General features: G+C 31.5%; 1 protein-coding gene across 1 annotated transcript; it reads left to right on the top strand.

Annotated features, from left to right (window-relative positions):
• The first annotated feature begins 1,267 nt into the window (after nucleotides 1–1,267).
• LOC139503871 (fucolectin-5-like) lies at nucleotides 1,268–26,182 on the top strand. The gene is made up of 4 exons (XM_071293830.1): nucleotides 1,268–1,354; nucleotides 20,185–20,415; nucleotides 20,888–21,130; nucleotides 25,650–26,182. Exons 1-4 carry the CDS (start codon nucleotides 1,279–1,281, stop codon nucleotides 25,880–25,882), a joined length of 783 nt encoding a protein of 260 aa, XP_071149931.1. The 5' UTR covers nucleotides 1,268–1,278; the 3' UTR covers nucleotides 25,883–26,182.
• The last annotated feature ends 286 nt before the right edge of the window (nucleotides 26,183–26,468 follow it).

A 26,468-nucleotide genomic window follows, 5' to 3' on the forward strand; every position in this document is an offset into this window, starting at 1 on the left:
ATGAGACACATGCTTCTTAAAGAAGTTTTAAAAAAATTTAAAACCTCGAAAGTTGCATTATGACCTTTTATAAAACACTTTGTGTTATTCGATCTTTAGGTCTATACCACTATAAGTCGTATTTCCATGACGTTTGTTTTCAATAAATTTTATTTTTATTATATATATATAAAATAAAAATAGATATATATTATATATTTTGAGTGAATAGTACATTTGTTATAAAGCGTAGATCAGTAACTTGGGTTGATAAATCAACATTTGCCGAGAATGTGTTACAAAATAGAAAGTCCCTTATCAAATGGAAAAAGATAAAACACATAAAACGAATGGAAAACTTTATATATATACATTTTGTTTTTGTGTGTGATTTGGTACTGTTTATACACCAGTAAGTCCCATAAACAATTAATTCTTAAAATGAGAGATAAGGGTTTGTATATCTATACAAAATTTTAAATTATTACCGTATCCATGATAATTTATGTCAACACAGAAGTGCTCACTACTGGGCTGGTGAAACCCTCGAAGGAATAAAACTCAACCAGCAGTAGCATCGACCCAGTGGTTGTTAATAAGCTCATTATATATTCCAGCCCAGTAGTGAGCACTTCTGTGTTGACATAAATTATCATGGATACGGTAATAATTTAAAATTTTGTATAGATATACAAACCCTTATACACCAGTAAGTCCCATAAACAATTAATTCTTAAAATGAGAGATAAGGGTTTGTATATCTATACAAAATTTTAAATTATTACCGTATCCATGATAATTTATGTCAACACAGAAGTGCTCACTACTGGGCTGGTGAAACCCTCGAAGGAATAAAACTCAACCAGCAGTAGCATCGACCCAGTGGTTGTTAATAAGCTCATTATATACACCAGCCCAGTAGTGAGCACTTCTGTGTTGACATAAATTATCATGGATACGGTAATAATTTAAAATTTTGTATAGATATACAAACCCTTATCTCTCATTTTAAGAATTAATTGTTTATGGGACTTACTGGTGTATAAACAGTACCAAATCACACACAAAAACAAAATGTATATATATAAAGTTTTCCGTCATACATGTTTGTTAGAGAATTTGTCGATTTTATACAACATTAAATTCATCAGTTCTGCTTTTCAATAATGCAGCGTTTAATTTGAAATAACGAACGACAAATATATTGATTCTGACTAAAAGGCGTTTATAATTATTTAGTATATGTATAACAGACTATCAGTATCAGTTGAAACAGTGGTGATAAGAGTGGAGTGGAGCATGCATTCAATGAACATGTTATGTAAAATGGTTTTTATTGTATGGATCTGTTTCTGCTTTTTTGTTGCTGAAAATGGTACGTATTTTTTTTTTATTCAGTTCATGTTGTATTCTGTCTGTGTAAATACAAATGCATTATCTTGTTAATGAAATAATATGAACTGTTTATTTTTGTTAAACTAAGGTGAACTATGTCAAATATTATTGACTTGAATTGTTGAAAATCCAAGTAACACATGTACCGTGATGAAATAGTTAAATATATTGCCGACTTTACTACATGAGACACATGCTTCTTAAAGAAGTTTTAAAAAAATTTAAAACCTCGAAAGTTGCATTATGACCTTTTATAAAACACTTTGTGTTATTCGATCTTTAGGTCTATACCACTATAAGTCGTATTTCCATGACGTTTGTTTTCAATAAATTTTATTTTTATTATATATATATAAAATAAAAATAGATATATATTATATATTTTGAGTGAATAGTACATTTGTTATAAAGCGTAGATCAGTAACTTGGGTTGATAAATCAACATTTGCCGAGAATGTGTTACAAAATAGAAAGTCCCTTATCAAATGGAAAAAGATAAAACACATAAAACGAATGGACAACCACTGTCATATTCCTGACTTGATTAAGGCATTTCCTTATTTAGAAACTGGTGGATTGAACCTCTCATTTGTATGACAGTCGTAAACATTATATGCATTTTATGTGACAATGTATTCAAGTAATACTATACAAATAAGCATTTTCATGAGGATATATTGACCTGAAGGAAGTATATTGACTGAGGACGGTGTATTGAAAATCAAAACTGATGTCACAATCAATTTGGAATTTAATGTTGTTACTAGTTTTTATTTCATTATAACTTTCTATGCGTTATTGGTTTTGCTCATTATTAAAGGCCGTATAGTCACCAATAGTTGTGAATTTCTGTGTCATTTGGCCTCTTGTTTGGAGTTGTCTTATTGTCAATCATACCACATCTTCTTTATTTAATTGGTATCTGATATAAAGATTTGGTTGTATATGAGTATGTGGATAAGAAAATAATGAACAGACAAACGAATGCAATAAGAGACAGGAAAATACCTTCATAACTTAGGGTATACTGTAAATTCAGAAATGATTGTATCATGCGAGGGTATCACCAGCCCAGTAGTCAACACTTCGGTGTTGACATGAATATCAATAATGTGGTCATTTTTTGTTTTATAAATTTCCAGTTAACAAAAGTTTAAATATTTCGAAAAACTAAGGATTTTCTTATTCCAGGCATAGATTTCCTTAGCCGTATTTGGCAAAACTTTTTGGAATTTCGGATCCTCAATGCTCTTCAACTTTGTACATGCTTGGCTTTATAAATATTTTGATATGAGCGTCACTGATGAGTCTTATGTAGACGAAACGCGCGTCTGGCGTACTAAATTATAATACTGGTACCTTTGATAACTATTTACACCACTGGGTCGATGCCACTGCTGGTGGACGTGTCGTCCCCGAGGGTATCACCAGCCCAGTAGTCAACACTTCGGTGTTGACATGAATATCAATAATGTGGTCATTTTTTTTTATAAATTTCCTGTTAACAAAGGTTTAAATATTTCAAAAAACTAAGGATTTTCTTATTCCAGGCATAGATTTCCTTAGCCGTATTTGGCACAACTTTTTGGAATTTTGGATCTTCAATGCTCTTCAACTTTGTAATTGTTTGGCTTTATAAATATTTTGTTATGAGCGTCACTGATCAGTCTTATGTAGACGAAACGCGCGTCTGGCGTACTAAATTATAATCCTGGTACCTTTGATAACTATTGTCATATTGGACTAAAAAAAAACGAATTCATTTTTTTGCGATTTTGAAAAAAAATCTGTTTAATTCAAATCAAATATTACCCAAATTCGAGTTAAAATTATAACGATTATAATCCTGTTGATTTTTTTCGAAATAATATAAACATTGCAATAATTTCTTAATTTACAAATAAAATTCATAACAGAAGTAGATTAAAGTCTTCATTGGAGGTAGACTAGGATGAACTGCATGGGACTGCCAATGGAAAATAATGGATACTAAATAGAGACAAAAATGCCCAAACGTTAATCTTATCCAATTCAAAAATTGTTTTATAGATTCTGTAACATAACAGTGTAATCACCCTACATAAGCCTCAGAGTAGCATTTGGTGACATTATTAACTTCCTTTTAGAAAGAAACACTCTCTATATATTTGTAACTTTTTTTGGCCTTTAAATTTGAGTTTAGACTGAATTGAGTAGTGTTGCAGTATTGAGAAAGCGGTAAAAGACTAAGAAAGAAATTCAAATAATGTCATATAATTAGTTCATCATGAATATATTTTACTAATATATAAATCTATAAATATAAAAACTTTTAATTTGTTTCTGCATACTCCACTTATTCTCCTCGAATATTCATTATATTTAATTGCACTATAAGTTTTCATAAAGAACAAACAAATCTATTCTTCATTGAATCAAAATAACATACTTAATGCTTCCTAGAAAAAAAATTACTTTTGCATATCTTTGTGAGGTGTCTCGTCTCAAAAATGTATAAATTATTGTAATTTCTTATTCTATTTGTAGTTGCACATATGAGAACACTACAAAACAAATAGTTATTAGTTCTATTTTAGAAAAAATCAATGTTATGTAAAATCGTTAATATGCCATTAGTATAAAATTTGTCAAAGAAAGAATTTTTTTCATTCGTATTTGAAATTATCTATATTATGTATGTCTTAGTACATAGTATGAGACGTAGAACAATGAAAAATGTTTGTTCTCATATGCATTTGACACGGTGCATGCATTATGGATATATGTTAGACTCCATTTATGAAAATCTATAGATCTAAGAATTTAATCGTAAAACTTGTTCAGAAATTCTTGATGATGTACAGTGCAGTGCCCGCACAATAAAAAGCCAAGTAAGATTGTTAATCGCATCTTTACAAATACGATTTCAATTGAATCTCGATATTTAACATGTTTATAATATTACTGAAGTCGTCTTTCTACACCAACTAGCCTATAAATATCATGGAAAGTCACATATTTGCATTTGTTTAATTTTGATGTCAAATTAAAGGACAAGAAATCAAGAATTTGCTTGAATTTTGGCAAACGACCTGTTTAATTCACTACAAAAGTGAGAAAAAAAGTCTGAAAAGACCTGTTTTTGTCTGAATTTGCATGAATTTTTATTCGACATCCTTTATTTGTCTGAATAATTTTTAAAAATTCTTAACATAGTATGAATTTGTCTAATAATGTTCTTGGTTTTTCTTGACAAGTGTCTTGACAGTAAGAACATTGTCTAAAAATTTCACGACACTTCCTGTATCGTCTGATAAGAGTCTGAAATAGTCTCAACGAATTCTTGACTGTCTTAAATTTGTCTCGACAGACTTGACATATTCTTGACAGTCTTAAAGCTGTCTGAATATATCTCGACACATTTTTTACATTCTTAAATATGTCTTGACACTATCTCAACAGTATAATTTTCTACTCATTCTGCACTGTTTATGATTTTCTATTCATGTCATATATTCCTTTTTATTATGGCTAAACTAAGCTTTGAAGAATCAAGGATTAATTTTGTATAGTAAGATACCCTTTGGGTACAACTTAGTTGGAATACCCTGAATAACAACTCCCCCCCCCCCCCCCCCCCCCCCCCATGTAATTTAATTTTGATTTATTTTTGATGAACGTTTTATTTATTGTTTCAACTTGGAATATATGTCAAAGTTACTGACAAACAACATTTAGATTTTTCCGTTCGCAAAACTGCCAGTCAAATTTGATTTACTAAAATAGGTGACTTGAGGCAGTTTTACAAATGACCATGTGTCTCTTTTGGACCCCACAATTTATCTTTTGCGTTTGGGTGGCTATACAGGGGGGGGGGGGGGAATTTGTTCCCATCTTGATTCAAAAATCTTATTCCTTTTTTTTATTCAAATTTGAGTGTTGAATTTTAAATTTTTTTTATCAAAAATAAATCTTTGTGATAACTCCCTCCTAAAAAGAAAACAAATATTTAGGTCTATATTATGCATGTCTGTTTGAGATCCATTTCATAAGACCAATGACTTCTATAGATGGGACCCATTATAAATACAGTTTATTTCTATTATGCCCGCAATAGATAATAATTTTCTTTTAATCTTTGGGAAATTATTTAATTTGTTTTTATGTTAGAATAATTGACTTCATAATTTTGATGAAGAAAATCCATTTTAATTCATTTTTTTTTAATCAAAATATGATTTTCATTTTCATCTATCAGCCAACTTTTTAAACTATAGGGGTATGGCCGGTCAACTGATAAGTTGTATGGCTGATTACAGGTAAAGCAGTAATTTTCCATACGACAGTTGCGTGTACCCTGGGGTGTGAAATACCTTAATTTTATGGGGAACATCCTGTTCACGTGTAATACTTAATAAATATTTCAACAAATGACATTACACAATTTTTCTTCTGTTAAATCAAGGATTTGTATAGTCTGTATAAATCTTTGGAAGAATTAGGAAACCATCATACTTTGCTATTTATAAAAAACCAAATGTTGGTACAATAATTATTTACCATATTAATATTGAATATTATGATTGATGAATCAATATTTGTAATTATTTAGAATCCCACACTTAAATTGATTAAAATCAACATACCCACATTTGTATTGTTAATACTTTAGATTTCTTAGCCATATTTGTATTTGTAAAAATATTTCTTATACCCAAATTTTCAATTATTTTACATGCCCAACTTTTATTTTTGTTGTAACAAGTGTAACTTGAAACAGCAGTATATTATACAAAGAGAAATTAAGATTAAAGTTATATCATGAATATTGGTCATGATTTGTAAAACTAAGAATTCTCAAGTAAATTTAAGGCAAAATCCAAAATGTTCAGAATATGACAAGCCATACTGAGAAAAAATAAGAATGTCGAGAATATGTCGAGAAATTTCAAGACAGTATTCAAATGTTACGCATTTGTCAAGAGATTTAAGGTTAAGAACTTGTCGAGTAAATTTCATACAAATTTAATATTAATGAGAATTTGTCAAGAAAAATTAAGATAAAAGTCATACTTTTTGAGAATGTCAAGTCATACTTTTTGAGAATGTCGAGTAAAAAGTCATGCAAATTAAGACAAAAAATGGTCTTTTCAGACTTTGAGACTTTTGTAGTGATTGTTACGAGCTATTTAAGTCTGATAAAAAATGAACAATTTGTGTTACGGGGTAAAATGTTTTACAATGTTTTGTACGAAAAAATAACAAATCCCATACCTGATATAAGAAACTAATTTAATGCAGTAATCCTAGCTATACATGATGGTCAGTTTATAATTATGAAGGAAGAACCACCAATCTTTAGCAGGACATCCTTCAGACTAATGTCAAAAACAAAACGTTCAAAGAGTCCAGATCATTACATTTCACATTCAGATATATTAACAATTCGGGAGAGATCCGTTTGCGCCAAAAATACATCCTTTTGCGTCATAACTTTTTTTCTCCACTGCTACGTTTGCGCCACCTGTTTTAAAATTACATGGTATCATTTGCGCCAAAAATAAAACATACCATTGCGCCAATAAGAAGAAAAATCACTTCCCTCCTATTTTATTCGGACTTGGAACCGGTAGTTTACACGGTAAATGTTTCTTTTTCTGAAACATACTTTCTTCTTACCGCTTTACTGGAAAAAATGCACACTATAAAACAAATGTTTGTAGTAAGCTACATTCATCAATAATTCAGTATTTCTTTTTAGACATGCTTCTTCCTTTGCAAGATTATAAAATGTGTATTTTGTATTTATCTAGTTAATTTAACGTGTTTGGCTTTTAATAATAATTTTTGTTATTTTGGAATTTTAACTCTAATCAACATTCAATACAATATAAAAAAAATTGTGGTATGATTGCCAATGAGACAACTGTCCACAAGAGACCAAAATGACACAGACATTAACAACTATATGTCACCGTACTGCCTTCAACAATGAGCAAACCCCATACTGCATAGTCAGCTATAAAAGGCCCCGATTAGACAATGTAAAACAATTCAAAAAAATGAACAAAAAACAAATATGTAACACATAAACAAACGACAACCACTGAATTACAGGCTCCTGACTTGGGAAAGGCACATACATTAATAATGTGGCAGGGTTAAACATGATAGCGGGATCCCAACCCTCCCCCTAACCTGGGACAGTGGTATAACAGTACAGCATAAGAACGAACTATAAAAATCAGTTGAAAAAGGCTTAACTCATCAGATTGACAAAAATACAAGTGGACATGGCCGGGTACTTATACATCACGACACAAAAAGACTCAAAGAACAGATCTGAGAGTACTCGCAGTTATCTGACAGCTAGTTCAAAGCCACTAACAACTAATAAAAAAAATCATGCATCTAAAACTAAACTATCAATCCGTACACATCAAACATCCAATGGATTTAGTGTAAAGACGTCATAAACAGCCATAGAAAAACAAAACCTTGTGCAATGCCAAGTTACAGGTATCGACAGATTGTAGATCCATGAATATGTATATAATATACTAGTAATATTTAATTAGCTTTCAATTTACAGATAAAAAATCAATATTTGTACCAATAAAAACAATATTCAATGATCTTATTACAGTGTCGAATAGGTAACCTTTTAGAATAAGTTTATTTAAAGGAGCGACAAGTTTACATGGATCATTTCTAAATTTCCGGGCACAGTTAACAACATTTCCGTAAAAATGAGGATGTGCTATCCCGTTTGAAATAAGCTTTCTACAGGTACAACCAAACTTCAAAACCAAATCTTTATATCTATGGAAAAATTTAGTAAAGGTTTTAAGTAATTTATGGTAACGATATTCCTGGTTTAATAATTTACCAGTAATACATAGATTGCGTTCGTTAAAATCAAAAAACGTCACAACAGACAATGCTGTTAGACAATATCAACTTTAAGAAGTTGAGGTGAATTTGATGTAAGTAAATGTTTTGTACATGCTGTGTAATTGTCAGTTTGTCATATGCTCTATAACTTTTAATTTTATCGCTGTATATGATGACAAATGTACTTATAATATGTGATGAAAAAAGTAGATTTACAAAAATACTGAACTCCATGGAAAATTCAAAACGGAAATTCCCTAATTAAATGGCAAACTCAACTGATAAAACACATCAAACGAATGAACAACATCTGCCATATTCCTGACTTGGTACAGGCATTTTTAAATGTAGAAAATGGTAGATTGAACCTGGTTTTATAGCGCTAAATCTCTCAAATGTATGACAGTCGATTCAAATTTAATTATGTTTACAACGATGCGTGACCAAAACAGAAACAGAAGGCAATTTTTTTAAAACAGCAGTCACCACTGTGTCACAATCTCAATAATTGTGTGACCTTCCTAACTTAGTGTTCCAATGCAGAAAATTTTCAACGCTTGGTAACAAGAAAACACATTTATTTGTAAACGTTGTATTTGTACAACTAATTTTGAATGAATTGGGCCTCTCTCGTTTGTTGAATCAATTCAAAAATGTTGCATTACAATGCATAATATAAATGCGATGAATGTAAGATATATCTAAAAGTCTACATTATGACGCTTCTGTGTTTTTTCCTACCTATTAACTGTGCATTCATTATAAATCGTTGGATACTAATTTCCGTGGATTTCGTGTCCTACTTTTAATGGGTTTTGTTGCAAGGCATAAATTTGTCTCGTCCTTATTAGCGGTCGACAACTACTAAAGGACACACATTTGTATTAATTGCTCACTCACTCGTCATGAATATGCGTGAAATATTTGCCACTGGAGGTTAAGAAAACAACAACTTATCTTTTTCCATTAACCGGTTTTCCAAAGCAGCATTCTAGTTATTAGTGTAGGTATTTATGTACATACAGCAGACATATTTTGTGTATCCTTTATCAAATTTTTATAATTTTGTGTTGTTATATCAACAAACGAGTCAAGCATTTGTCGATTTTAAGTAATGTTGTTTTGTGTTTTGCAAAAGAAAAGTCCAAACAAAGCACATAGTTCGTATATAATAATTTCATAAAACTGTCACAATTACAACTTTGTCTAAACATAAAGGGAAACAATCAATATAATTTGTAAATACACACGTTCGTCAGATGATACATTTGAGAATGCAGATTAGTAGTAAATATTACGTCACCAATAAGATGGCAAATGAGTTGCATCGGTATGATATAGTAGAATTGTGATAATTAATGTATGATATACAAGAAAAATGAAAAAAAGTTCATAAACCAAAGACCTCAAATCAAAAGACTCTAGGTCTCTACTTTATATTGTTAATGAGTTATATTACCATACGACTGATATTAGATATAAAAGGGGGAAAACTTGCATCAAATGTTTACATACCCTTTCGACTAAAATTAATGTGTAATGACATATCGCAACTAACAATTGCGTGAAAATATTTTGTCGATATCTTACAAGATTTCTGAAAATGACAGAAAACAACATTTTGAACATGACCTTGACCTTTCACCTTGACCTCATTTTAATTTTTTTGAACCAAGGACCTCAAATCAAAAGACCTTAGGCCTCTATCACTTACGGTTTTCCAGTTGAAGGTACATTTCACTTATATCAAATACAAAAGGGGAAATAACTCATATATGTAATCTCTATACGGCTTCGGTCAAAATTAAACAAAACATCCTGAGGATATAACAAGCAATTTTGAAAAATAAACTTGTCGGTTTCTTATATGGTTGCGAAGCCTTAGAGATAACAAGAAAAACAGTGTTCGGGAAGATAACTCTTATATTGGAAAGTATTCGGTTAAGCAGGGTCAGTTTATCAGCGTATAAACTGTTTGATATAATATTCCTAATATCTAAGCGACATTTTTCGAAACAAAAAAACAGCGAAGGAAAAATATTAGGCGGAAGAAAAACAAAATAATAATCAAAAGAAACCAATAGGTCTTTCCACAGAAAAGTGGAAAGACCTAATAATCAGAAGAAAAAAGGTGGAAAGACCTAATAATAATAATAATAATAATAATAGTATTGTTTGAATATGTGCAATATTTAGTGTGGTTTTAATTAACTGATTGTAAATTAATAAGTATACTATAAAAAAAAACAATATTCAAAGATTTAATTACAGTGTTGTTTTGGAAACCTTTTAGAATAAGTGTATTTTAACAATTGATACGTTTTCCCGGATTGTATCTCATTTTCTGTCTCAGTTAACAGCATTACCATATATCTTATGATGTCCCATGATGGCACAACCTTTTTGATCTTTTGGTCCTCGATGCTGTTCAACTTTGTACTCGTTTCGGCTTTCAAACTTTTGTATCTGTGCGTCACACATAGGTCTTGTGTGGACAAAATACACTTCTGGCGTATTAACATTTTGAACTTGTTGGCTGTTGTTCGTGTGATTCTTTGTCAATTGTGTTCTCCAATTTATTTATATTGTAGTCCTGTGTTGTCATTTTGATGTTATATTTCACATGGCCATAAAAGTGCGCGGTTTGGCATGCCACAAAACCAGGTTCAACCCACCATTTTTTCCTTTAAAAATGCCCTGTACCAAGTCAGGAATATGGTCATTGTTATATTATAGTTCGTTTCTGTGTGTATTACATTATAACGTTGTGTCGTTTGTTTTCTCTTATTTTTGAGTGTAAATTCACATTGCGATAAGACGTATCACGGTACTTGTCTATCCCAAATTCATGTATTTTGTTTTGATGTTATATATATTATTCTCGTGGGATTTTGTCTATGTGTGTTACATTTTAGTGTTATGTCGTTGTTCTCCTCTTATATTAAATGCGTTTCCCTCGGTTTTAGTTTGTTATCCCGATTTTGTTTTTTGTCCATGGATTTATGAGTTTTGAACAGCGGTATACTACTATTGCCTTTATCTATTCCATGTTTTTGTACAGGAACAGCCAAACATGCAGACCACATCATTGTATCTATGAAAGAATTTGGTAAAGGTTCAAGGGTTTTTTGTCAAATGTACGGACTCCTTAGTGTTTTTTCTTCCTTTTGGTTATTAACCAAAATTTAAAATATTAAAGCAGGTTGTTGATACTTTTGTTTCGATTTGAGACGCAAATAATACCAAGGCAAATAAAAAGTAAAAGTCCAAGTTAGCTTTTACAAGCCATTATTAGAAAATTAAATATCTCGAAAAGGAATTACATAACCCCAATGTGACTTGGATGGAGTTTTGGCACATTGAAACTCATACCACATTGTCTTAATTATATCCAATGAGTTGAATTATACACTAATGATCCTTAAAAAGTCAAAACGCGCGTCTGGCGAAAAAACAAAGTTTCAATCCTGGAATATATGATGAGCTTATTAACAACCACTGGGTCGATGCTGGTTGAGTGTTATTCCCCGAGGGTTTCACCAGCCCAGTAGTCAGCACTACTGTGTTGACATAAATTATCATGGATACGGTAATAATTATACATTTTGTATAGATAGACGAACCCTTATCTCTCATTTTAAGAATTATAAGGATTGAACACATTATTTCAGGGACTTATTGGTGTATTAACTGGAACTCACTCACAAATATAAAAAAAAAGTCCTCCTTCATACTTGTTTGTGAGAGAATTTTACGATTTTATACAACAATAAATTCCAGAGTATTTGTGACATCAGTTCTGCTTTTTAATAATGCAGCGTTTTTTATATACCACATATATAACACATATATTGATTTTGACTAAAAGGCGTTTATAATTATTAAGTATATGCATAACAGACTATCAGTATCAGTTGAAACAGTTGTAATAAGAGTGTAGTAGAGCAAGCAGTCAATGAACATGGTATGTAAAATGTTTTTTGTCGTATTGATCTTTTTCTGCCTTTTGTTTGCTGAAAATGGTAAGTATTTTTTTATTTGGTTCGTGTTTTATACAGTCTGTGTAAATACAAAGGCACCATCTTATTAATGAAAGAATATGAACTGTTTATTGTTGTTAAACTAAGGTGAACTATATCAAATATTATTGACTTGGATTGTTGAAAACCCACGGAACACATGTACTGTGATGAAATAGTAAAATATATTGCCAACTTTACTACATCAGACACTTGCTCCTTAGAGAGGTAAACAAAAAATTAAGAACCTCGAAGGTTCAATACTAAATATGTTAAACCTTCCGAACAAGATAATCTGTATGTAAGCAACAAAACCTCAAATCGGGTTGTATCCTCGGGTTTAAAATGTCGCAATTTTTATTGAATAAGGTATACGAAATATTTTTGCGGTTATTATTTGGGGCGAATTCAAGACTTTTAGCAATACCTTTGAGTATGCACTTTTAAATTGGCGGAATTTATTTTTGGCGATTTTTTTCTATCCGTAAAAATAAGCGAAATTAACCCTCTATACGGTATGTTTAAGTACCATTACTTATCCATATACTAATTGTTTGATATAAGATTTATCATTGCAATCTGTCTTTGCTAAAATTGCATTATGACCTTTTATAAAACACTTTGTGTTATTTGAGGTTTAGGGCTATAACACTATCATTCGTATGTCCATAACGTTTGAATAGTACATTTGTTATAAAGCTTAGATCAGTAACTCGGGTTGATAAATCAAAGTTTGCTGAGAATTTGTTACAAAACGGAAAGTCCCTAATCAAATGGAAAATCAAAAGATGAAACACATCAAACGAATGGACAACAACTGTCATATTCCTGGCTTGGTAAAGGCATTTTCTTATTTAGAAACTGGTGGATTGAACCTTGTTTTATAGATAGCTAAACCTCTTATCTGTATGACAGTCGTATATATTATATGCATTTTATGTGACAATGTATTCAAGTAATACTATACAAATATCGCCTTTGTATGAGGTCGATACAAAGATATATTGACCTGAAATACGTATATTGACTGAGGACGAAGTCCGAGGTCGATATACTTCTTTGGGTTGATATATCCTGTATTGACCTCATACAAAGGCTATATTTGTTATATTATTAAATTCGGACCATATTTGTATCAAAATCGTCTTTTGATTTTGTTGGAATTTTATAGATATCATATTGTCTCCTTGACAATAACAAAATATTAGTTGTTATTTCATTTCCTTTTTTTTTTTTGTTTGTTTGACATCTTATGACATAATAATGTATTTGAAGATATTTTTAGTCATATAATCGATCAAAGATATCATTTGTTTCAAAACGTTTAACAATATCCTGAAATGCACTACATGATGTCACAAAGTATATCGGTTTTTATACATTCTAAAAATAACCGTGCAATATGCTTATTGCTGTCCAGTATGCTTTTTGCTGTGTAATATGCTTTTTGATATCCGCCGTTTTCTCTCTACCTTCGAAAATAAAGTTCAACATGTGACTATCCCTAAACGAATCAAATTTGTTAAAATATACGAATAAATAATATTATTAAACATCTTATATAGCTCCTGGAACCTATTTATCTGAATACATTTCTGTGTATTTTAGTAAAAAGTAAAATCACAAAAATACTGAACTTAGAGGAAGATCAATTGGGAAAGTCCATAATCACATGGCAAAATCAAATAACAAAACGCATCAAAAACGAATGGACAAGAACTGTCATATTCCTGACTTGGTACAGGCATTTTCAAATGTAGAAAATGGTGGATTAAACCTGGTTCTATAGCGCTAACCCTCTCACTTTTGTAATGACAGTCTCATCAATTTCCGATATTTTTACATTGATGCGTTAAATAAACAGACACAATAAATATAATAGTCAAAATATGGGTACATCAGTCATCATCGTTTAACAATTTTAAAAGGGAACAATTTAACAGAACACAAAAACATCTACTATCTACGAACACATTTATTGAGTGTCTGACGTCAGAAAATTTTATACGTCACATAAATAACTATGATCTATTCCTTTTGACATGTTGACCTCAAAATCAATAGGGACCCTACTCTCATTATATGTGACATACATACCAAGTGAGGCTGATTTCTGACATAAATAATTTGAGTGTATATAAGTTCTTTAGAGAGTTTAAATTATTGTGATTATAACCCTGTTTTATTTTTTCGGAGTAATAAAAACATTGCAATAATTTCTGTATTTACAAATATAATTCATACCAGAAGTAGGTAAAAGTCTTCATTAAAGGTAGACTTAGATGAATTGCATTGGACTACCAATGGAAAATAATGGATACTAGATAGAGACAAAAAATGCCGCTAACGTTAACATTATCCAATTAAAGAATTGTTTATATATTATGTAACTTAAAGTGTAATTACCAAACATAGTGCCCGAGAAGAGCATTTGGTGACATAATTAACTTCCTTTTAGAAATAAGCCCTCTCCATTTATTTGTAAAACACTTTTTTGGTCACTAAATTTGTATTGAATTTTGACTGAATTGTGTGATATTGCATTATTGAGAAAGCGGTAAAAGACTTAGAAAGAATTCATATAATGTCATATAATTAGTTCATCATGAATATAATTTACTTATATATAAACCAATGAATCAAGAAGAGTATAAAGACAAAAATCAAACTTTTCATTTATTTCTGCATACTCCACTTAATACTCTTCCAATATTCATTATATTTATGTACACTATAAGTTTTCATAAAGAACAAAAATAATCTATTCTTCATTGAATCAAAATAACATACTGTATGTTTCCTAGAAAATATTTTACTTTTGCATATCTTTGTGAGGTGTCTCGTCTCAACAAATTATAAAATTTTGTAATTTCTTATTCTATTTGGAGTTGCACATATGAGAACACAACAAAACAAATAGTTATTAGCTCTATTTTAGAAAATGTAAAATCGTTAATATGCAATAAGTATAAAATTTGTCAAAGAAAATTATTCGTCTTTGAAATTATCTATATTATGAATGTCTTAGTACATAGTATGCGACGTGGAACAATTAAAAGTGTGTGTTCTCATATGCTTTTGACACGGCGCATGCATTATGGATATATGTTACACTCCATTTATGAAAATCTATAACCTAAGAATTATATCGTAAAACTTGTTAAGAAATTCTTGATGATATATAGTGCAGTGCCTACAAAAAAAGCCAAGTGAGATAGTTAATCGCTTCTTTACAAATATGATTTAATTGAATGTCGATATTGATAATGTTTATAATATTACTGAAGTCGTCTTTCGAATACTGATGTTCAACCTCAACAAGCCTGGATATATCATTGAAAGTCACATATTAGCATTGGTTTAATTTAGATCACAAATTCAAAGAAATGTAATTAAGAATTTGATAAAATTATGTCAAATGACCTGTTTATTTGTTACGAGCTTTTCAAGTCTAATATGAAAAGGAAACTATGTGTTATAGGGCAAAATGTTTTACCATGTTTCGTAGGAAAAATTAACAAATCCTATATCTGACATAATGAACTCCTTAACTGCACTTACATTAACTCTGGTTATAATTAATAGTCAGTGTATGGACTAAGCGCGAGATGCAAGACGTAGAAACTCTCTCCGAATAGAGGAATGGGGTGATGTCGTTGATACAAATCATAATCAAGAAACTGAATGAGTCTATTAATGCCCAAGCTACGTCAATATTTAAAGAGTCAAAGATAGCAAAACACTTATCCTACCTTCATGACCAATATGTTGTTGTCCCCGCAGTTAAAGCCCCAAACAATATCGTTATTGTGTGTTAAACTCATTATATTAAGTGCTTGAGAAACGAACTACGTATTGATACTTCACTTGGAAACTCAGCATATACCCTCACGACACTTACCAAAGAGGAAATCCTGGATAATCCTAGGTCTGTTCTATGTTCCTTTAGAATTTTAACCAAAGATGTAGAAATGGATCTTCCATCACTGTATTGGATACCTAAACTACATAAGTGTCCTCACAAACAACGGTATATTGCTGGGTCTTCCAAGTGCTCCACGAAACCTCTTTCTAAATTATTAACATCTATTTAATCAGCAATTAAAGACGGGTTTCAAAAAATTAAAGTTATTCTAGAGGTGGCGTGAATCAGATGTGGATACTTAAAAATTCCAAAGATCTTTTAGAGTACATACAATCTAACTCTCTTTCGTCTTACAATAGTATTAAAACTTTTGACTTTTTACACTTTACACTAGTATTCCAAATTCCAAACTAAAAGACAAAGTGAAAGAGTTGGTATTGCTTTGTTTCATGAAAGGCCAATGTAGATACAAGTATCTTTTCTTTGGGAGTGATAAATCCTACTTTGTAAAGGATTAATCTGATTGAAACAAAAAATTCTCTGAAACTGCCATTATGAAGATGCTTGTTTTTTATTGACAACATATTTGCTACGTTTGGAAAACGTATTTTTCAAGAGACTGTCGGAATACCAATGGGAACCAATTGTGTCACTCTTCTTGCCGACTTGTTTCTTTATAATTATGAGGCTGACTTCATACAGAACCTTCTTAGGAAGAAAGATAAAAAGTTACATGTAGCAATATCCTTCAACTCTACTTTCCGCTATATAAATGACTTTCTTTCACTAAATAATTCAAAATTTGATGACTATTTTAAACGCATCTATCCGTTCGAACTAGAAATAAAGGATACAAGAGATACAGTTAAGTCGGCCTCATATATTGACTTTCATCTAGAAATTAACAATGAGGGTCAGTTGAAAACAAAGTTTTACGAACAAAATATGATTGCAGCTTTCCAATTGTGAACTTTCCATTTCTAAGCAGAAACATTTCGGCAGAACCTGCATACAGGTTATATATCTCCCATTTGATACGACGTGCTTGCATTTCCTATCATGATTTGTTTAATAGAGGGTTGCTTCTCACAAAGAAGCTATTAAACCAAGAGTTCCAAATGAAATGGTGAAGTTGAAATCATCCTTTCAATCCCCTTCCCTTTCATGAATGTGACCTACTGACCTAACATAAACAACACGACCAGTGCCACATGTGGAGCAGGATCTGCTCACCCTTCCGGAGCACCTGAGATCACCCCTAGTATTTGGTGGGATTGTGTTGCTTATTCTTTAGTTTTCTATGTTGTGTCCTGTGTTCTATTGTTTGCCTGTTTGTCTTCTTTCATTTTTATCCAGGCGTTGTCAGTTTATTTTCGATTTATGAGTTTGACTGTCCCTTTGGTTTCTTTCGTCCCTCTTTTATAATTGTGGAGAAAAACCATCAATCTTAAGCAAGAAAACTCAGGCAATCCTACAGACTATTGTCAAAAACAAAAATATCAAAGAAGCCAGATCATTCAATTTCCAATTCAGATATATTCAGGATATTATTAAAAATTCAACCTTTTCTAATTGGGTAGCATTAGTATACCCTCTAGAACTAGACATTAAAGACATATCTTTCATTTTTAGACTTACCTCTCGAATGTTTTATAAGCCGTTATCTGATTATTCGAAACAATGATAAATTTTAAGGATACGATTTAAATTATGAAATTATGAATTTCCACATGCTTAGGAGCAATATACCAACTTCCCCTGCATATAAACATCCCTATTCATTTTGGTATTCAAAGTCATAACAGCTGCTTCTCAGACTTGGTTTAACTTCAAAAGTATTTGAGCAGAAAGTAGATTAACCAGGGATATATCAAACAACGGTTCGCCCTTTTTCTAATAGAAGCTGATTGGAAAATACCAGAACTTGGTTGATAAATATTCTGTATCAACTTCTCAAATATATCGAAATCAATTTGACATCAAACGTTTTTTTACCAAAATTATACACGTAAAAGCACGCTACGTTATCCGCGGTGAATATATTTTTCCGCAAGTGAATATGCTTATTTATTGAAAATCCCATTCATATAGAAAAACCTACTAAAGTTTTAGCAAAATTGAAAAAATTCCAATATCTTTCAAAGAAATTCGCTACAAATGACGACAAAAACATATTTTTATGTTATCCTAATAATTCACATTATTCGTATTCACATTTGCAATCGTCGTACTTTTGGGTTCCCAAACAGGTACGGAAATCTAACTTTTCATATAAAAACTTTTATGATAACAGAATAATATTCTTCTTCTCCGTTTGAAAGGAAACTTAACTAATTTATTAATGAGCGGTATACATTTGCACCATTATGAATATTGTGTTCGATCTTGATATCAATTTCAAAGGTTTTCATAACAAAGAACATAAGTCATTTATATGTATGGTAAAGTTATGATATTACCGATCTGTTAGTTTTTAATATTTAAAAGGAGATAAAATATACGCTATCTTTTTCATTTCAAAATAAGTTATATTGTGCAGTCAAAATTTAGAAAATGACGATTTTACATCTTCTACTGGTAAGAAAAAGATCAACATTATTTCAAAATACTACATGGTTATAAGGTTATTTTAGTACGCAATACAGACGTTGCAGTATCTTTATTTACAAATGAATTACTTTTCTTATTGTCACTTCTTTTATGATACCGTATAGTAAGATATATCACTTAATAATTTTCGTACCTTTGGTTACTACTCAGAATGACCTCTTGTTTGGACCGGAGCTTTGCGGTTCTTTGAAATAAGATTCATTTCCCTATTTGTTTTAAATATACGTCATGGTAGGTCACTAGAACTTATAAACCGTTAGACATAACGACTGTTTATATAACCTACGGTCCTCGCATTTAATTGTCAAAGATCAAGGTAAAGTCTTCAAGTTTAAACTTTGATAGCAGTTACAATTATGAACACAGTAATTTTAAGATTTTTATAAAGAGGAGCGAAATCTTCCAGAGGGACAGTCAAAATCATAGATAAAAAATAAAGCCATGGCTAAAAAAGAAAAAGACAATTAGACAAATAATAGGACACAAGACAAAACATAGAAAACTTAAGACTAAGCAACACGAATCACACATAAAACTGGGGGGTGATTTGACACAATGCCAACACATTTGGGTAGAAGCGCTCTGTTGACTTATAAAGCAATTTCAATCCTTTTTAACATTTTGTTTCGTTGAGCTGGGGTTGTGGGCTATGTTGTCAACTTCAGTTGTTGGTTAACACTTTTCAATTAAATAATGGTGGACAAACCACACTCACATTCAAATTTATCCAGTTCCTTTTTTTGTTTTTTTTACAATGAGTAATAGTAAGATACACAAAAAATGGTGCCGGAGGATCAGATTAATGTCTGTGTTTTGTTATTTGTTAATGGGTATAATTCTAGAACGGTGAATTGACGCCACCCAAGTTCGAACTTTATCTGAGTTTTGTGATAGCCATTCCTGTGTATACGTTTCAGAATATTTTGATGAGGCAAATTGAAGTTAGAAACTAATTGTTGTTAACCTCTATCTCATTTTGTCACCGGTGGAGAGGTGACTCATTGTCAAATATACCACTTAATCTTATTTATATGATATTCTGCAAAAAGTATGAAGAAAAGAGAAACATGGTATTAAACAATAAAACATATTAAAATAAAGGAACAACCCCGCCCCCCCCCCCCCCTCTCCCATCTAGACTCAGAAATCTGATATATATGCTGAGTTTATTAATCATACTATGGATTCATTGATTGTCAGGGGTAACAATTGTCATGCATTGAGCACACTTTCGTGTATATTTTATTTCGTGGTGTTGCAATACTCTGCATACGTTCTAATAGAAAAATTGTAATTCGTAGGACATTAGAATTCGTGGTTCATCAGGTAACCATGAAATCTACGAAAATTGGTATCCAATGAATAAAAATCAATCCCCAGTAATTGATCGGAATTTGCTATAATGTTTTAATCAGTGAATATTATTTTGTATACCCACTGTAGATTCACTGGAAGTGGCTAGATATAAACCAACGAAACAGTCAAGTAACTCGGGCCCATTAAACAGACTTTCTCCGAAAGCGGTGGACGGAGATTACTCGCAGCACATGACATCGTCAAATGAATTCTGTTCAGAAACAAGTGTTGGTAATGAACCCTCGTGGTGGGCAGTAGATCTTGGTGCGATTTATGAAATCAGCAACGTTGTTATCTTTGGCAGAAATGACTGTTGTGGTATGTTTTAACATAAGAAAAACTACCTTTTTATACAGATATGGACATAGGCATTCGAACATAAGATAGTGTTACTATAGTTGATTGATTATTCTATTGTTAATAGGTCAATCATGATCCTCCAACTTCGCAAAAGACTCACTCCTCCATGCATATAACATTTAGAGCATACACAAAAAGTACAATCAGAATGAAAAGAACTAATAGACATTTGTAAAATAAATAACTTTGACAATTCATTTTTGTTTGTAAAGATTATAAATACATGTACTACTTTATAAAGCAAATATAGAGTTATTTACCTCAATATTGTCTTTTATAAATAAACAGATCCAATCACTATAAACCAAAAATTGTATAAAATGCTATGAAGATTTTGAACATGTTGTATAAGGGTTTTCTGTAAAGATTGTTATAATTTACTTTATTTTTTTCTCGTCTTCATTTCTGATTCAATTCTAATTCAATTTAGAGGAAAGACTGTCGAATTTCATCATTGAGATAATTCGACCGTGCAGAGACAACAACGATTGGTTTGATGACAGTCGAATTGACATCTGTTATCACCAACAAGAACCAACAACATTTCTGAATGCATCATGCCATAACAAGATGATTGGCAAGTTTGTCCGTATACGGCTTAGTAATCTAAATGATCGTTTAGCACTGTGTGAGGTTGAAGTGCATGGTATATTCATTGGTTTTCTAAAAACAGGTAAGTCTTCATGCAAAACAATTATTTCAGTCATTTTGGATAATATGTCCATGTGCCAACTTAAATTGGTATTAAATTCAATTTGTACATTGCACATTTTCACTGAAGAATTCAAGTTTATACTCTTAGAAGCTCGAGTCATCTACATGTTGAAAATATGCCGCAGAGTCCTGGAACTTTGAATAAAATATAGGTGCATATCAACTTTTCATTCGGTGATATAAAATCTTTTTAACAAACTTCATTGTAAAAGTGGGACTGTTTTAGCTGTAAAATTGCATTCTGTATGTATATGCCTGTCCCAAGTCAGAAGCCTGTAATTCAGTGGCTGTTGTTTGTTGATGTGTTACATATTTTATTTTCGTTCACTTTTGGTACATACAATAGGGCGTTAGTTTGAATTGTTTAACATTTGTCATTTCAGAGCCTTTTATAACTGATTATGCGGTATGGGCTTTTATCATTTCCTGTGTCATTTCGTCTCTTGTGTCATCATACCACAACCTCTTTTTTATATTGTCAATATTTCCAGAAGGGCAATCTATAAATCACCTGAATTTATATGTGTGTTGCTTTGACAGTTGGAAAGTTTATGTTACCACACAAAGAAGCTTATAATTGGTATATCGCTATCAAGGCTATGTTCTAATTTTTCTTCCGTTTAACAAAAGTTTTGAAATGGGAGAATATAAAAACAAAACTTTGTATGCTGTTGACATATGATATCTTGTTTCCACGGATATGGAAACTGTAAAATGATTAGGAAAAGCCAAGTTATTACAAGTTTGCGGTACTTCTTTTATTTATTTACTCATTGAAGTTTTCTTTAAATGATTTATATTAACCAGAATTTGCATTATTATATGTCAAGCATAAATTTAATCAGCCATTTTACTTGTTGAATTAATTAACGTAAATAAACTCACTCATCAAAAAATAACTGAAATCTTTGTATTTACGACAGACATGCGTTTCGTTTATAAAAGGCTCATCAGTGACGCTCGATCACAAAAAGGTTAAAAAGTCAAATAAAGTACGAAGTTGAAGAACAATGAGGACCACGTACATTCTTCATTCTACTAAATGGAGATGTACTTCAGGGGAATTTGAATATAGCGTACTCTGTTTGTCATCTTTATTTTGTTAATCGTTCTTTCTGTGACCTGAATCATGGCAACCAGTTAGTAAAACTTACTGGAGAAACCGATTGAATTTCGGCAGGAAAACTTGCAATCATTGCCAATTAAATTGGAACCGAACACACATCGTAACGAGTGATGTTTGACCTCTGAACCCCAAGTTTCAGTTGCTAGTTTAGAGAATAAGTGGGCTTTGCTCATTGTTGTTAATGTCTGTGTCATTTTGGTCTCTTGTGAACAGTTGTCTCATTGGCAATTATACCACATCTTCTTTTTTATATTTATCATAGATACTTGAATTTTAATTTTATATTAACGCAAGACGTGCGTTCCTTCTACAAAAGACTCATCAGTGACGCTCGAATCAAAAAATATAAAAAAGGCAAAAAAAATGTACGAAGTTTAAGAGCATTGAGGACCATAAATTCCTAAAACTTTTACCAAATACATCTAAGGTAATCTATTCCCAGGGCCGTACTACATGGAGGCAAATGAGGCAAATGCCTCATGTTGGAAATTTGAAAAAAAAAATTTTAAACAAAAACTTGTTTTCACGGCGAGTGTCTTGCAAGAAGCAAGTTCTCTTCACTCTCTGATGTCGCCCTGCATGTTTTTCGTGATCTATGTTTCTAATTAACTTTTAGTTTTCAGTGGTGATGGTCTATTGTTTGTAGTTATGTGTCTTATCTGTACCCGGGTTTGTCTTTTGTTCATTTATTGTCCTACTTTATGACTATAGTCTAAGTGTTGATTTTCTTTTGTAAATCTAGTAATTTTGTTAAAAACTTGAGTTTTCTTATACTGAAGGACCTTATGTCTAATTGAAAAAACTACATTCAATTGTAAGAATATTTGAAATTAGATCTACGATGACGGGTGAACGGTTGTGTGGTTTTTTTGCAATGTTGCATGTCCACCGATGTCCAGACATTGTGCGAGAAAATGTTTTAAGAAGATGCGATGCTACTGGACACAGAAAAATTGGTCGTTTCTTCATGGAGAATTGAATTTAATATTAAAGAATACAAAACTGGCTCTTTTTTTGTAGATAAAACTAAATAGCTGACATGGGTTAAATTAAAGTGAGTCTGAGATGAGACCACCAATCTCCCGGTATCAAATCATTTGAAAAAACAACAATGCATTGCCATATATAACCTTTTACATTTAAGGGCTTGCAATTAAGTCGTGTTCAAACCCTTTAATACAAAATAAAGGAATATGGAGTAAACGTGCACGATACTTAATCGCACACAGAGTCAATACATAGAAAAAATACAAATTATCTATGATCAGGGTTTTTATCCCTGTTCTTCATCTTGATAGTCGCTGGCCTGAGGGTCTTCAGCAATGAAAGAATCATTAATACCATAAAACAAAGTCAAGATGGTCCCTAATGTCGACTTAAGCGGTACTTAAAGTATGATACTGCACTGTCACTTTATCTAAATTCAGTCATAAAAAAATTTCTCCAAAGTCTAAACACAATACAAGACAAGAACAAACAGATCTGGTATCAAAATGATTATGAGAATTACGATTTTTGCTTATCCTACATATCGGTCTTTTGATGTTGTCCCTTAAACCTAAAAGTTTTTATTTACAATGAATCTATATATTTTGCTTTGAGACCAGAATATTGTCGACAAAAAAGCTAAAAAATAATTGCGTTTCAGAGTAAGAAGACTCCGGGAAACGGTCAGAATGCACGATTTTGCGTCATTTTTTTCAAAGCATCTGGGGGCCTAGAGCGGCCTCCAGACCCTTCGCCTCGCTTCACTCGGCGAATATCTTTTGCCTGAATTTTAAAAGACGCTGGTTACGGCCCTGTATAATTCCTCAGGTAGAAAAGCCTTAGTATTTCAAACATTCACGATTTTTATAAACAAAACTTATTGTTATAACTGTACATCAATTACACTGATGAGTCTTTTGTAGACGAAACGCGCGTCTGGCGTATATACTAAATTTAGTCCTGGTACCTATGATGAATTCATTTACAACCACTGGGTCGATGCCACTACTGGTAGAAATTTATTTACCCGAGGGTATCACAAGCCCAGTAGTCAGCACTGTTTGTGCTGACATGAATTGTCATTCATTTGGTTATATTTATAAATTGACTTTTTACAATTTTTGAATTTTTTGCAATACTAAGGTTTTTTGTACCTCAGGCATAGGTCACCTTAGCTGTATTTGGCAAAACTTTTAGGAATTTTGGTTCTCAATGCTCTTCAACTTCGTACTTTATTTGGCTTTTTTAACTTTTTTGGATTCGAGCGTCACTGATGAGTCTCTTGTAGACGAAACGCGCGTCTGGCGTATATACTAAATTTAGTCCTGGTACCTATGATGAGTTTGTTTACAACCACTGGGTCAATTCCACTGCTGGTGGATATTTATTTCCTCGAGGCTATCACAAGCCCAGTAGTCAGCACTTTTTGTGCTGACATGAATTGTCATTCATTTGGTTATATTTATAAATTTACTGTTTACAAATTTTTGCATTTTTTGAAATACTAAGGCTTTTCTACCTCAGGCTTAGATCACCTTAGCTGTATTTGGCAAAACTTTTAGGAATTTTGGTTCTCAATGCTCTTCAACTTCGTTCTTTATTTGGCCTTTTTAACTTTTTTGGATTCGAGCGTCACTGATGAGTCTTTTGTAGACGAAACGCGCGTCTGGCGTATATACTAAATTTAGTCCTGGTACCTATGATGAGTTTATTTACATATTGAATAGTTTAAATGTACTAATGTACACTTTTAAAATAATGACAACATGAAAAACATTTTGAAATAAAAATTATCATCTACCAATATATCAGCATATATATATATAAGAATCTGTGGTATGAGTGTCAACGAGACACCTCTCCATCCATGACACAAAGTGTAAAAAGTAAATAATTATTGGTCAAGGTGCGGTCTTTAACACGGAGCCTTTGTTCACACCGAACAGCAATCTATAAAGGACCTCAAAAATCACTAGTGTAAAACTATCCAATCGGAAAACCAAGTTAAATATAAAACAAAAATAGAAACGAGAAACACTTATGAACCACATAAACACACGTCATCTACTGTACATTTAGTTTTCTGATTTAGTACAGGTGCAAACAATTGCAGCGGGATTAAACGTTCTAATGGCAACAAACCTTTTCCCTTATCTAAAACAAAAGTGTAACATCACAACATAGAAAGACACACTATAAAATGTAAATTGGAATGGATTACCTCAATCAAAAAACTTAGTACCACAAATTAACACACAAAGAACAACATTATAACTGATGTCTTTATTTGGATTTAGTATTTGTTGATACTTTGATAAAATGTTTAGCATAAATTATTCAATATACATGTATTTTTTATCAATAGCAACTTTTCCGTATGCCTGTGGATTTCAAGGTCACAGTAGTGAAGAGAATGACGAGATCCTCAGTAGCGCCATTGTTCACAGCGACATTCAATGTACCTTCATCTGTTCTTATATGAAATACTGTCACGTGGCCGACTTCAACAAGAAGACCTCAACTTGTATCCTGATGAAAAAGAAAAGTGGATCCACTCTCGTTACTAATTCTGACCACAACGTTTTTATCGTCAATTGAACATATTAATCTTCAAAACTGGTTTTAATATTGTTTTTCTTCCAATTTAAAAATCGAATACGTGCTAGCAAAATATAACACCTAAAAGAGTTCTTTCATACAGGAAATAAGTTTCAATTCTTCAAAGCTGAATCTAATTACTTTTAGTGATACGTTTTTGTTCTAGTCAATCAAACATTAATTTTATTTAGCAATACAAGTAATACATTTTATATATTCAAATTAATATGGGTGTACCTGACAGAGAAAGAGGCATATATTGTTAAAATAAATAATATATGATTTAAACTGATTTACAACGTGTTCTTATGTTATTTTGACTGTTGTACTAGAACTTTGTTTAAAAGTTTATAAATAATTATGTCGACTGAGCTAAGCAAAATCAATCACTTGTGAAATATTAATTCGCAAGGATTTGTATCAACCAAGTGATAATAAATTATAATGATACTGTATTATTTCGTACGTTACATTAGTTGTACAATTATTAATTCATATGAAAACATATAGTAATATAAAAGTAGTTATGGAAGGGAAAACAAAAGATACTTTCGATATCCAAAAGACAGACAATGCCATACTCGGA

Source organism: Mytilus edulis, chromosome 14 (genome assembly GCF_963676685.1).
Source record: "Mytilus edulis chromosome 14, xbMytEdul2.2, whole genome shotgun sequence".
In the NCBI taxonomy this organism is placed as follows: domain Eukaryota; kingdom Metazoa; phylum Mollusca; class Bivalvia; order Mytilida; family Mytilidae; genus Mytilus; species Mytilus edulis.

Excerpts from the sequence above, each read along its gene's own strand:
- LOC139503871 (XM_071293830.1), top strand. The coding sequence starts at position 1,279 with ATGCATTCAATGAACATGTTATGTAAAATGGTTTTTATTGTATGGATC. Across the intron at positions 20,416-20,887 it reads TGGCAGAAATGACTGTTGTG|AGGAAAGACTGTCGAATTTC; the intron begins GTATGTTTTAAC and ends AATTCAATTTAG. Across the intron at positions 21,131-25,649 it reads CATTGGTTTTCTAAAAACAG|CAACTTTTCCGTATGCCTGT; the intron begins GTAAGTCTTCAT and ends TTTTATCAATAG.